The sequence below is a fragment of the Elephantulus edwardii genome, unplaced genomic scaffold, assembly GCF_000299155.1.
Source record: "Elephantulus edwardii isolate Elephantulus edwardi_28Jun2011 unplaced genomic scaffold, EleEdw1.0 scaffold00007, whole genome shotgun sequence".
NCBI lineage: Eukaryota > Metazoa > Chordata > Mammalia > Macroscelidea > Macroscelididae > Elephantulus > Elephantulus edwardii.
Window position 1 is genome coordinate 24,708,756 of NW_006399757.1, and position 11,849 is coordinate 24,720,604.

The window sequence follows — 11,849 nt, forward strand, 5'->3', positions numbered from 1 at the left end:
AAAACTGACTTTGTAATTTAATTTGCTTTATTTCAGTTCTTTATGATAATGACCATGTCAACAATAGCTATGTAGGAAATTGGTATTTACATACATATAGCAATAAAACAAGTTGGGGGGGGTTCTTTTTTGTTTTTTCTTTATCGAGATTTTAATAAAAGTCTATAAAGAACTTGGATTTCCATTCATTCATTGTTGCACATTTTCTTCCCTGCCCACCCCTCCCCCTGTTTTCACTTTTCTCTTTGAAAAAAAAAATTCTTTCATTGTTACACATCCCCCCACATCCCCGTCCTTTTTACTATACAGCTCTTATTCTGGACTCTTGTCATGCAGATAATACCTAATCATATATTCCTTTCAAATAGTTCTCTCTCTCATTTGTTTCAATGCTGTGTACATTATTTATCCCGTCTTTTCTTAGTTTCCTCCCAACGCAGATGTCAGTCTTGTTTAATAACAGTGACATTATGCAATAAAACAAGTTTTACCTCAAGCAAAAATTGTAGCAAAGCACAATACAGTTTTATTCACCCAGCATGTGAATGGAAATAGACTTTTAAATTGCTTCCTGAGTAAACATTTTTCCTCTGTCTGAATATCTTCACCTACTAACTCAGCTTAGAGTTAGAAAGCGATGCTACCAAGCCAACGGTGGGTGATTTTAATCTGTGGCTCTCAGGCCTGGTTTTGTTTTTGGTCAAACATTCTTCTAAGTGGTATAGCACTGGTCTGTCCATTTGCTGTACAGAGGTAACTCTCAGTTGCTGTGATGCTGAACACTGTGACACCAATGGGTCAAATGCGATAATGGTTACGGATGGTGGACAACGTTTGGTGGAGCTCTCTGGTTGAAACAAGCTTGGAGACAGGAGTGGTATCCACTTCCAAAATAACTTGCCTCTAGAAACTCTAGAAACTTGGAGAAACGATGAAAGTTATATAAATGTTCAGGTCTTTTGTTCATAGGGTCACTACAAGTCACCTACAACTCAACAACAATTAACAACAACAACAACTAACTCAGGTGCAAAGCTTGCATTACATTTCTTCCTTAACAATGCCAGAACCTGAATTCTGATTCTAAAACTTCCATGTACTATATAGGCTTGGGCAGGCTATTTGCCTTCTATTCTGCTTGCTGAAACTGAAGAAGCACTTGCTGCAGAAGGTCAAGAACTGCAGCCTTCAAAATGGATTGAAACTAAACATCAAGAAAACAAAGATTCTCACCACTGGGCCAATTCATATCATGATAGATGCTGTAGAGATTGAGACTGTTAACAGCTTTAGTTTGCTTGGCTCCATAATCAACACTTTTGGTACAAGCATCCAGGAAATCAAAAGATGACTTGTATTGGGAAAGTCTGATGTCAGAGACCTCTCCAGAGCAACGACGTCAGTCAGGAGTCTAAGGTGTTCCTGATTCAGGTCATAGTCTTTGCAATTACTTGCTATGCATCAGAAAGCTGGACAATGACTAGGGATGACAGGAGAATTGATGTCTTTGAGCTGTGGTGCTAGTGAAGAGTGTTGAATACACCATGGACTGCTAGGAAATAAACAAGTTTGTCCTAGAGAGATTAAAACTAGGCTGCTCTGTGGAGGCAAAGATTCTGAAGCTTCATCTGAAATACTATGAACATGCTGCAAGAAGGGACCCTCTCCATGCTTGGAGAGGGACATCATGCTTGGGAGGGTGGAAATGAATTGATTCAGTGACTGGGGTAATGAGGATAAGTGTCAATAGTAAGTCAATAAGATATTGGCACAAGATAGAGCAGGGTTCAGGGCTGTTGTACATAGGGTCACTATGAGTCACAGGCGACTTGACAGCACATAACAACCTTCCAGAGGCTATTGTGAGGATTACATTTTTTTTTTAGAAAAAGTACTTATTACAGTGTTTAACAATAAACTATAATTACTATGCAATACTATCATGTTTGAGAAGTTAGAGGGACAGCGCAGAAGAGGAAAACCCCAGATGAGATGGACTGACACAGTAACTGGGTAACGAGGGTAGGTGTGTCAAGAGACAGTGAGATTGGCCCAGAAGAGAGCAGGATTCAGAGCTATTGTGCATAGGGTTGCTATATGTCGTGGTCAACAGGATTGGACATAAACAACTATGCAATATATTATTAAAGTATATCAGTTCTAGAAAGCTCTGGTAGCCTAGTGGTAAGAAGCTGCACTGCAATCCCAAAGGCATTTTGTTAGAGGCAACCAACTCTGTGGGAGAAGGATGGGCAATCTCCTCCCATACATTTAACTGCCCCTGAAAACCCGCTGGAAGGTCAGCGATGGATTGGTCCCGACTCTATGGTACATAACAACAACAGCAACATATCAATTCTATAACCTCTGTTTAGTTGTATATCAAGGTATAAAGATATGATTAGTGAATAACAGAGGCCCTTGCTACAAAACACATTCTAAAATTTGTGCTAATTCTCATTAAAAAATTATACAGTAACCTAAACATACACACACGCACATATATAGAGATATATTCATTCTTGTATACATTCAGTAATTAATTCAAGATGGATTATTTCAAGGACAGTATCCTATGTTTTAGAGTAAAAAATAGTCCACAATAAATTTTTATTCTAAGTGGTATTCTTGGATCAAGTCTGAATCTCTAAAACCACATTTTACCAGACTACATAGGGTCGCTATGAGTCGCAGGCGACTCGACGGCACATAACAACAACAACAAACTAATCTTACCAAATTATCCACTTATATTAAATTAGACTCTGGCATTATGTACAAAATATTGCTGAAAACATTGCTGATCACATGTTGCCCCCTTTAAAATTAAAAATTCATATCCACAATTTTCTATATAAAGAGAAACTCTCATTCAGAATATCTTGCATGCTTTTATATTCTGAGTGCAATGAATCTCATAACTGTTCTCTTTGTTTTGTTTTCTGTCTTAATTCTTTATAGGAAAAAGCCAGATCTGTTCATTTCACTCATTGCTTTCTATTTTACATTCTTACAATTTCTTTCTGCCTATTATGGTTGTGTGCCACTGAGTTAGAACCAACTCATCGCTGATTTTCCAGAGAGTTTTTCAGAAGCAGTTAACAGCAAAGGAGGAGACTGCCCATCCTTCTCCTGTGGAACAGGTTATGGATTCGAACCATGTGCCTTTGGGATTGTAGTACAGCATCTTACCACCAGGCCACCAGAGCTCCCAGGATATTGTTGCCTAGATCTATTTCTTTTTCTCAATGATATCAGTACATCAACAGGCAACTTTCAGATATTCAAGCTAGATTCAGAATAGGCTATGGCACAAAGTATATCAGTGTTAATACCAAGTGGATCTTGGCTGAAAGTAGAGATTACCATATAAACTAAAGTCAGAAATATGTTTACTTGGTCTTTATTGACTGGCAAAGGCATTTGACTGTGTGAATCATAACAAATTATAGATAACACTGAAAAGAACAGAAATCCCAGAACTCTTAGCTATGTCATGATAAACCTGTGCATAGGCCAAGAAGCAAATCTCTGAATAGGATAAAAGAACACTGCATGGTTTAAAGTCAGGAAGGGTGTGCATCAGAGTTTTATATCTTTCTCTGTATGTATTCTCTCTGAGAAGGTGGATTATATGAAGAAAAATATTGCATAAGAATTGGAAAAAGACTCAGCAACAACTTGCATCATGCAGATGACACCACCTTGCATACAGAAAGTAAAGAAGACAAAGTACTTGCTGTGGATCCAAGATTCAGCCTTCAATATGAACTACATTTCAGCAACAAGAAGATAAAATTCTTCACTACTGAACAAAGAGAAAACATAATGGATGAAGAAAAGATTCATGTTGTCAAGGTTTTCATTTTACTTGGATCCATAATCAACAACCACTGTAATAGCAGTCAAGAAATCAGAAAACCAAACAGATATGTCTTGGAGAAATTGCAACCTGGATGCTCCTTAAAGGCAAGAATGGAGATGTTCATCTCACAAACTTTGGGCATGTTGTTAGAAGAGGCTATTCCTTGGAAATGGACACCATGCTTGGAAAAACAGAGGGTCAGTAAAAGAAAGGAAGACCCTCAATGAGGTGAACTGACACAGTGACTGTGGCAATGGACTGAAGTGTGTCAGGGATGACAAGGATGGCACAGGACAGAACAGTGTTCATAGGGTCACTATGAATCATATTTGACTTGATGGCACATACCAACAACAACAGTTAGGTAGTTCTGGTGGTCTACTGGATAAAGAGTTGTGCTGCCAACCCAAAGGCAGGTGGTTTGGATTCATTAGCTGCTTCATGGGAGAAAGATGGGCAATTCCCTCTTTGTGATTTACAGCCTCTGAAAACATGCTGGAAGGTCAGCTACGAGTCAGTTCCAGCTCAACAGCACACAACAACTGCAGGTTGAGAGAATTTTAATGTCTGGATGCTAGACAAAAAGACTGGCATTTCAAGACAGCAAGCCACAGGGAGAAAAAGATGTGTCAGTCTTCTACAAATAGTACAGCCTTGGTAACCTAATATGAACATAGTGTTTTAACTCTAAAATCATCCACTAAAATTTTATTTGCAAATCAATAAAATAGGCATTGTATGGTATAGTTCTAGAGTAAAAATCTATTACTATAGACATTTTTAATTGATAAAGTTACTTTATTGGATATATAATAATGTATGCAGTATCTTATCTACCACAAACATACTCTGATAGCATCACCCAACAATGAGCCTGAGATCCCTTCAAAGATGTTCAAGTCTTCTGACAATATTTTATAACATTCTAATTTAAAGACAAATATATATGGGCATATACAATTGCCATGTGAATGGTTTTAAAAAATACTCCTTGGTACATAAAAGCTCCTCAAAGGCCTATGGAGCATACAATTTTCCATTACACTCTATTCTTTATACTAAACTGGGTGACAGAATAAACTAGAAAAGAAATATACTATTTATTCTGTAGTTCTTTCTATAGCTTAACAAAAAAAATTATAGAAATGATTTCTACACATGAATAAAAAACCAGTACTAACTAAAAAGAAATTATTTCTTTTTTCTCCAAAAACACACTCATTCATTTTATTTGTCTTTACAGTAAGCCAAAATCATTTAGTACAATGCAGAAGGATTTGGAGTTATGTTTGTAATCTCACGTTGTTACTGCTGTTATGTACTGTTGAGTTGGAAGTGACTCACAGTTGACCCTCCAGCAAGTTCTAAGAAGAGTAAATCTCAGGGGAGGAAACTGTTCATCTTTCTCCGAGTAAGCAACTGGTAGATTCGAACTATACATACTATTCGAACAACCTTGTGGGTTGGCAGCATAGCTCCTCAGCACTAGGCCACCAGAACTCCCATTAAACTAAGTTTGCCATTAAAAAGATAAAAATTGGAAAATTCCCAAGGCATCCATTAATTACATCAGTCAGTTCAAAAATATCTATAGTTGCTGTGCTGTTGTTGTATTGTTCTGAGGTTGGCACAGTCACGATGGCATGCACAGTATGACTGTGATCTAGAGGGTTTTCAATAGCTGCTTTCTGAAAGTAGATTTCTTTCTTCCAAGTCTGGAAGCTCTACTGAATCCTGTTTCGCACCAGGGCAGGGCATCAGAGCTGCCTCAGTGGGAGACGAGTAGGAGTTGGACTTGAGATACAAGGGCAGAGAACTGAGCCCACTTCTCCCACAGAGAAACCAAACATTCTCCCACAGAACCACTACTGTCTACTCAAAAACAAATCAACAACCTATGGTAAAACTTACAGAATTCTTTCAGGTGACAGATTTTTCTTTTGCTTTGTTTTTAACTTTATAAAATAAAAGTATCTTGATAACAACAATATGAAAAGGAATTGAAGATATTAATGCTTTAGATGGGAAAGAAGATAAATGGGACTCAATAAAGTGCAGATAAGTATCTAAAGAAATACAAGATGAAAAACAGTGGTTATCAGTTTAATAGAAGCTTGCATTTGTCCTAAACATATTCTATAACAAACATTTTCTTTCCATTAGCCATTAATTTCAAGGTAAGTAACAATTATGACTAACGATATGACTAAAAACTAGTTGAAGCAAGAAATAAACGTAAGACTTCAACCAGCTCCAGCACACGAGGACGACGTGGGTATTGAGAGAGATAGAAGATCGAAGGATGGCTGATCCCGAGAGCACTTTTCCAGGCCAGTACCAGAAGGTCCGAGAAAGAGGAAGCATGTTCTCTGGGAAACAGCTAGAAGAATTAAAGAAGCTGTTCGGCATGAACTCGTATCTCACCTCTGAATGCAAGAATTCCAAAGCCTTGAAAACAGGTTTACCTCCGAGGGTCGTCCAGATTTGGTTCAAGAATCGCAGAACAAAAGCCAGAAAAAGTGACCAAGAGTATTTACCTCCAAAACAAGAAGCTCAACAACAGCACCCCATGGAGGAAGAAGTCCAGACCAGCCCGCCACCCAGGAGGAATTTAGGCTCGGAATTTACGTCCCCAGATGACTTCTCTCCTGGTCCTCTGGTTTATACACAGCACAGGGTCCCCTCATTTCAGCTCAGCCTTTGTCCCAGCCCTAAAAAATGCCACACAGGCCATTTGGACGGTCATCAAATAATCCATTTTGACTGTTGCCAGGACTCCAACATCTATTACCTCCATCCTCTTCTGCATTCCCAACAGTGTCCAGGCTTAGTGTCTAATAAGCTCTTGGACCCAGGCTCTCCAAGGGTTTAGCAAATAAACTCTCGTGCTGAGGAATCCCCACCCTCTTCCCTTCTTGCTCCCAGAGCTTAGAACCTCAGAAGCCGGTCGTTGTGGTCAGAGCTGGCCTTCCCCCTGGGGATCGGATGCTGTAGACAGCACAGGAGGACACTGCCCCCCTCTTTCTGAGGAAACAGGCCGGCTGCATTCAAATTTGCCAGAGACACAGAGTGTTTGGTATAACTGGACTGAAAGCTTCCTTTTTATGTTGTCAAGAATCATCGAGTCAACTACAACTCACAACGACCTGAACTGTCCTGTGTCGTCCTCACCAACTCTGCTAGCTGACTGTTGTAAGCACTGTGTTAATATCTTTGAAGGTCTTCCTCTCTTTCTCTGACTGTCACCTCTCCTGGCATGATGCCTTTTTTCCCCCAGGATTCTTTCTTCAATAAGAAAAAAAAAAAAAAGAAGAAGAAGAAGAAAGAAAAGAAATAGGAAAAAACAAAAAAGAAAGAAAGAAAAACTAACAAAAAAGAGAAAAACACTAACACAAAAAAAGGAAAAAGAAAAAGAAATTTTAAAAAGGAAAGAAACGGAACCGACTATGACCTGGACCAGGTGCATCTCAGTCTTTCAAGTCACATCGTTGCTATGAGTCAAAGTTATGCAACAACATACCTCACTGTTGTTGTTTTTTTAAAGGGGGGGGGATTAAAAACATGGCCTGGATTCTGACTCACGCAACACAGATCCGAAGCCTTCAGCCTTTGTGAGAACTGCCATTCTTATCTTTTTAACCTATGAATAAAATGAAATGAGATCAATGAAGTAAAAAAAAAAAAAAAGAAAGAAAAGAAAAGAAACATAAAATAGAAAGTGATTTTAAAAACTATTTCTATCTTGGGTGCTCTGGTGGCCTAGTGGTAAGAAGCTGTGCTACAATCCCAAAGGCATGTGGTTTGAGGCCACGGCCGCTCCACGGGAGGATAGCAGTCTCCTCCCATGTGATTAATAGCCTCTGAAAACCCGCAGGAGGGTTAGCTATGAGTCGGTTCTGACTCAACGGTACACAACAACAATAATTGTAAATAAATATTGAGCATTGTCATTAAAAACTATTTCTATCTCCTTGTCTTCAGCAAGAGGCTTTCTACAGCTGTAATTAACTAACATTACATTTTATATCTCCTATAAACATTATGGCAAAGTTTTAATTATACAACTGCAGATTTTCTAAACCTAATTCTCACTCAAAACACTTACTGCTGTTGAGTCGGAACTAACTCATAGCTGACTCACCAGCAAATTTTCAGAAGGTTCTATAAAAGCACACTGGGAGACTGTCCATCTTTTTCCTATGGAGCCACTGAGCAAGTTGAACTGCCTATCTTTGGGCCTCAAATAATAATAGTATTCCTCGTACATAACTAATGTCCTATTTTTCTGGTCTGGAGAAAGATACTTCAGATTATATTAGAAAGCGAGCTAGGATTCCACATGGTATTTTTTTTTTAATATTTTCCTCAGTCTGTGGGCTTCCTTTTTGGAGATGGGTTTTGCTGTGATTCCACATGGTATTTTAAAAACAGAATTCGATCATGTATGAAATTAATTTTGTACATTCTCAGTATATAATAAAATTGTTCTTAATCTAGTGTCTTACTCTTCAATCCTCGTATTATATTTGTTTCTTTGACATTCACTGTCATTGAGCAGACTCTGACGCAAAGTGATCCTTGCCTGAGTTTCTGAGGCTGTAAACTTGACAAGAGGACACTGCTCATGTCTCTCCCCTAAAGCTGCTGGTGGATTTGAACTGACAGAGTCTGTTGTCTGTTGGTTAACAGGGCAACATGCTATGGTTTACACCACCAGGACTTTGTACACTTACCTTAATCTTAATAATTATTCACAAATTTCATCAGGGAGCTTGCTAGAAAGTATACTATAAACACCTTATGATTGGAAGCATATTGTTACTTGTTTATTATTATGAAATTAAGGAATAGTAGAAGGAGAAAAACATATACCTTTAATTGTAAGATTCTAAACAATTTGCTTAATTTTTTATTATAGTTGGTTATGTCAAAACCTTTTCTTTCCTTATTAACAGCATGAAAAGAGTATCTATTTGTTCTTACTATTAGTTCACTTCCATCCCTTCCTCATGAAGTTGTTTTTGCTGTTGTCAGGTGCCATCAAGTCGAGCGCAACTCATAGCGACCCTATGAGCAACAGATCTGTAACCTATCCTACGTGTCCTTTGCCGTCCTCAAAATCTCTGACACACTAATTCCACTGTTGCAGTCACTGACTCTCCAACTTCTGCCAGGCTTTGCTCAAAGCTCGTGGGGCCAAGGGTAAGCAAGCAGTAGCAAAAGAAGAAAGTACTTTACACCTACCTCCTCAGGAAGTACTGGCTAAAAGCCACCACATTTTAAAAAACCACTACATATTCCCCCTTATAAAACCATTTGTTTCATTATTATGAAAAGGAAATTCTTATACACCTATAGAACAATCACATACACAGATCATGATACATTAAGAAGTTGAGAACTTTTATCCTATACAACTATTACACTGTAATAGCTAAATTGTCACTTCGAGATTACCAAGATTCTTAGGTGAATTTCATGAAAAGATAACAGGAGAAAACCTTACAGAATAAAATTGAGTAAACATAAGGGAGTTTTGCTGCTTAGGAAAGAAAACAAAGACCAGGACAGTGCTGTAAAGGGGGCAGGGAACCACTGCTGATGATGGCCTCACTGTCCTGAAGAGATTAAGGCTCTGTCAAAAGGAGAGAAAATTTCTAATTCTTAGGGTCAGTAAAAAGAAGTGTGTAAAATCTTTCCAAAGATTTATAACTTAGCATGTTATTGTTGTTGTTTTTTATTGCCTTCAAGTAGAGTGTGACTCACAGCAACATTGTGAAGAAAAGGACTGAAGTCCCTCTACAATAATGGACATTTAACAAACTTAGCCTAGTTGTACCATAAATTGTCAAGCAAGTATCTGGTAATCAAGAACAGGGCAGAGGTAAATAGTCACAGTAATTTTTATACTAAAACAACTTTTGCCTACCACAGAGACAAATAAAATTAAAGAGCTACTGTTACCAGCTAAATGCATCTATGTTGAGGAAAGCCAGGGTAATTAGAAAAAAGATAGCAATCATCTTCTCATTCCCCACTTCCATCCCTCTCTTTTTTTTTTCTTTTCAAATATTTCAGGACTTCAGAAGAATACTTTGTCCAAGGGAAAGGACATCTGATTTAAATTCTAATAACAGAAGGCAGAAAGAACTATTTGTCAATATCCATCTTGATACTTGAGCTTCTTGCTCTGACCAAAAGAATGCAGGGAACACAGTGCTGTGAAGCTTTCCAAGCCAGTCCTTAAGAGACTACAACTTCCACTGTTAAAGTGGAATTCATAACTTGCAATTGTCTCCCCTTTAGAATCCGGCCCCATGCTGTGAGAAGTCCAAGAGAACTGAGGTCCTCGCTGAGCTGCCAACTGATAGCCAGCAACAAGTGCCAGCCACATGACTGAGCCGTTTAGATGTTCCAGCCAAGTAGACTCTCCAAGTGACAACAGCATCAGCTCACAAAACAGAACAGATCTACCCATATAAATCCAGTCAACTTCACAGTTGTGAGACAAAAACTGACATTGTTTGAAGCCACTAATTTTGAAGATGATTGGTTAGTGAACAATAAAATAGATAACTAACAAACTTTCAATCAAACATGTAGGGTATAGCTGTTGTTTTGTTGGGGGTTTCTGGTGTAAGACACTTCTACTGGAGAATATCAGGTTGATCAAGACACAGTCTTTGCATTCAGGAGTTAAATTTTGCCTTGTAAACTTGTTATAAAGCTTTTAGGAAATTGAATATAATCTCCGAATTGTCTGATAAAGGTTATTCCATTCTGCTTATGTACAATTTTGTTTTGTTTTCCCAATCTCCACTGTCAACATTGGTGACACTGTAAAATGGTTTGGTAGAATTCAAAGACTGGAGAAATCAGTGGCCATAGAACAAAAAAAAACCTCTCTAATAATTTTATCACAAATGCTATACTTAACGGGGCCAGTATACTGCAATAAATACCACAGCTGCCACTATATTATGTAAGTTACTTTTACGCATCATGTATAAAAAATTCTATTTTACACATATCCTGATGTCTGACCCTCAAAGCTTTCCTGAAATGTCATCATGGCACAAATTAAAAATGATGTTTCATCTTGATTTGCTGCTTTGTAGTATAAAATTTTTGTAAATTTTTAGGTAACTAAAAATATTTTCAGAAGTAAAGCAATATAAAAAAGGAATTCCAGTTTTCTAGAATAACTAATAACTTGTGATTCTCAAGACTGTGATACAATTTTTCATCTAAGACACTAAAAATTAGGGGATAAATGAAAAGACTCTTTAAGTTCTTGCTCATCTTACTTCACTATATAGAAATGTATATATTCAAAACATTTCCTTATTCAGAAGAAAACCTGTTAAAATTACATTGTTCAACATTTCCACAATGTATCACCTTAATAAGGAGCTCTGGTGGTAAGGAATTGTGCTGCCAACCCAAAGATACTCCCCAACAGAAAGATATAAACAATCTCCTCCTATGTGATTTACTACCTCTAAACACCTGCTGGCAGGTCAGTTCCAACTCAACTACATCACCTTAATATTGCAGAAAGAAACATATATAAAGACCATACATAAAAACGTTAAATTCCACACTATCTCCAATGGAATAGAATTGAGAACTCAGAAATCACAGTTCATCCACCTATGGTCAAGTGATCTTTGACAAGGAGACGAAATCAGTTAAATGGGGAAAGGATAACCTCTTCTTTAACAATACTGGCAACATTAGAAAACCATCTGCAGAAAACTTAATCAAGACCCACACCTCACACCTTACACAAAAACCAACTCAAGGAGGGTCAGGAACCTACAAGTAAAATGTGAAAGATATCATTCAGGAAGAGTGTAAACGGTCATTACAAAGACAGAAGAGAAAGAAAAGACCAAAATGGATGTCAGAAGAAACTCTGAAGATTGCACTGGAGCATAGAGAAGCCAAAGCACAAGGAAGAATTCAAGATACTAAAGAGCTG

General features: G+C 37.8%; 1 protein-coding gene across 1 annotated transcript; it reads left to right on the forward strand.

The window, feature by feature from the left end:
* The first annotated feature begins 6,167 nt into the window (after positions 1-6,167).
* LOC102862737 (divergent paired-related homeobox-like) lies at positions 6,168-6,737 on the forward strand. The gene has a single exon (XM_006880389.1). The coding sequence runs from the start codon at positions 6,168-6,170 to the stop codon at positions 6,735-6,737; it is 570 nt and encodes a 189-aa protein (XP_006880451.1).
* The last annotated feature ends 5,112 nt before the right edge of the window (positions 6,738-11,849 follow it).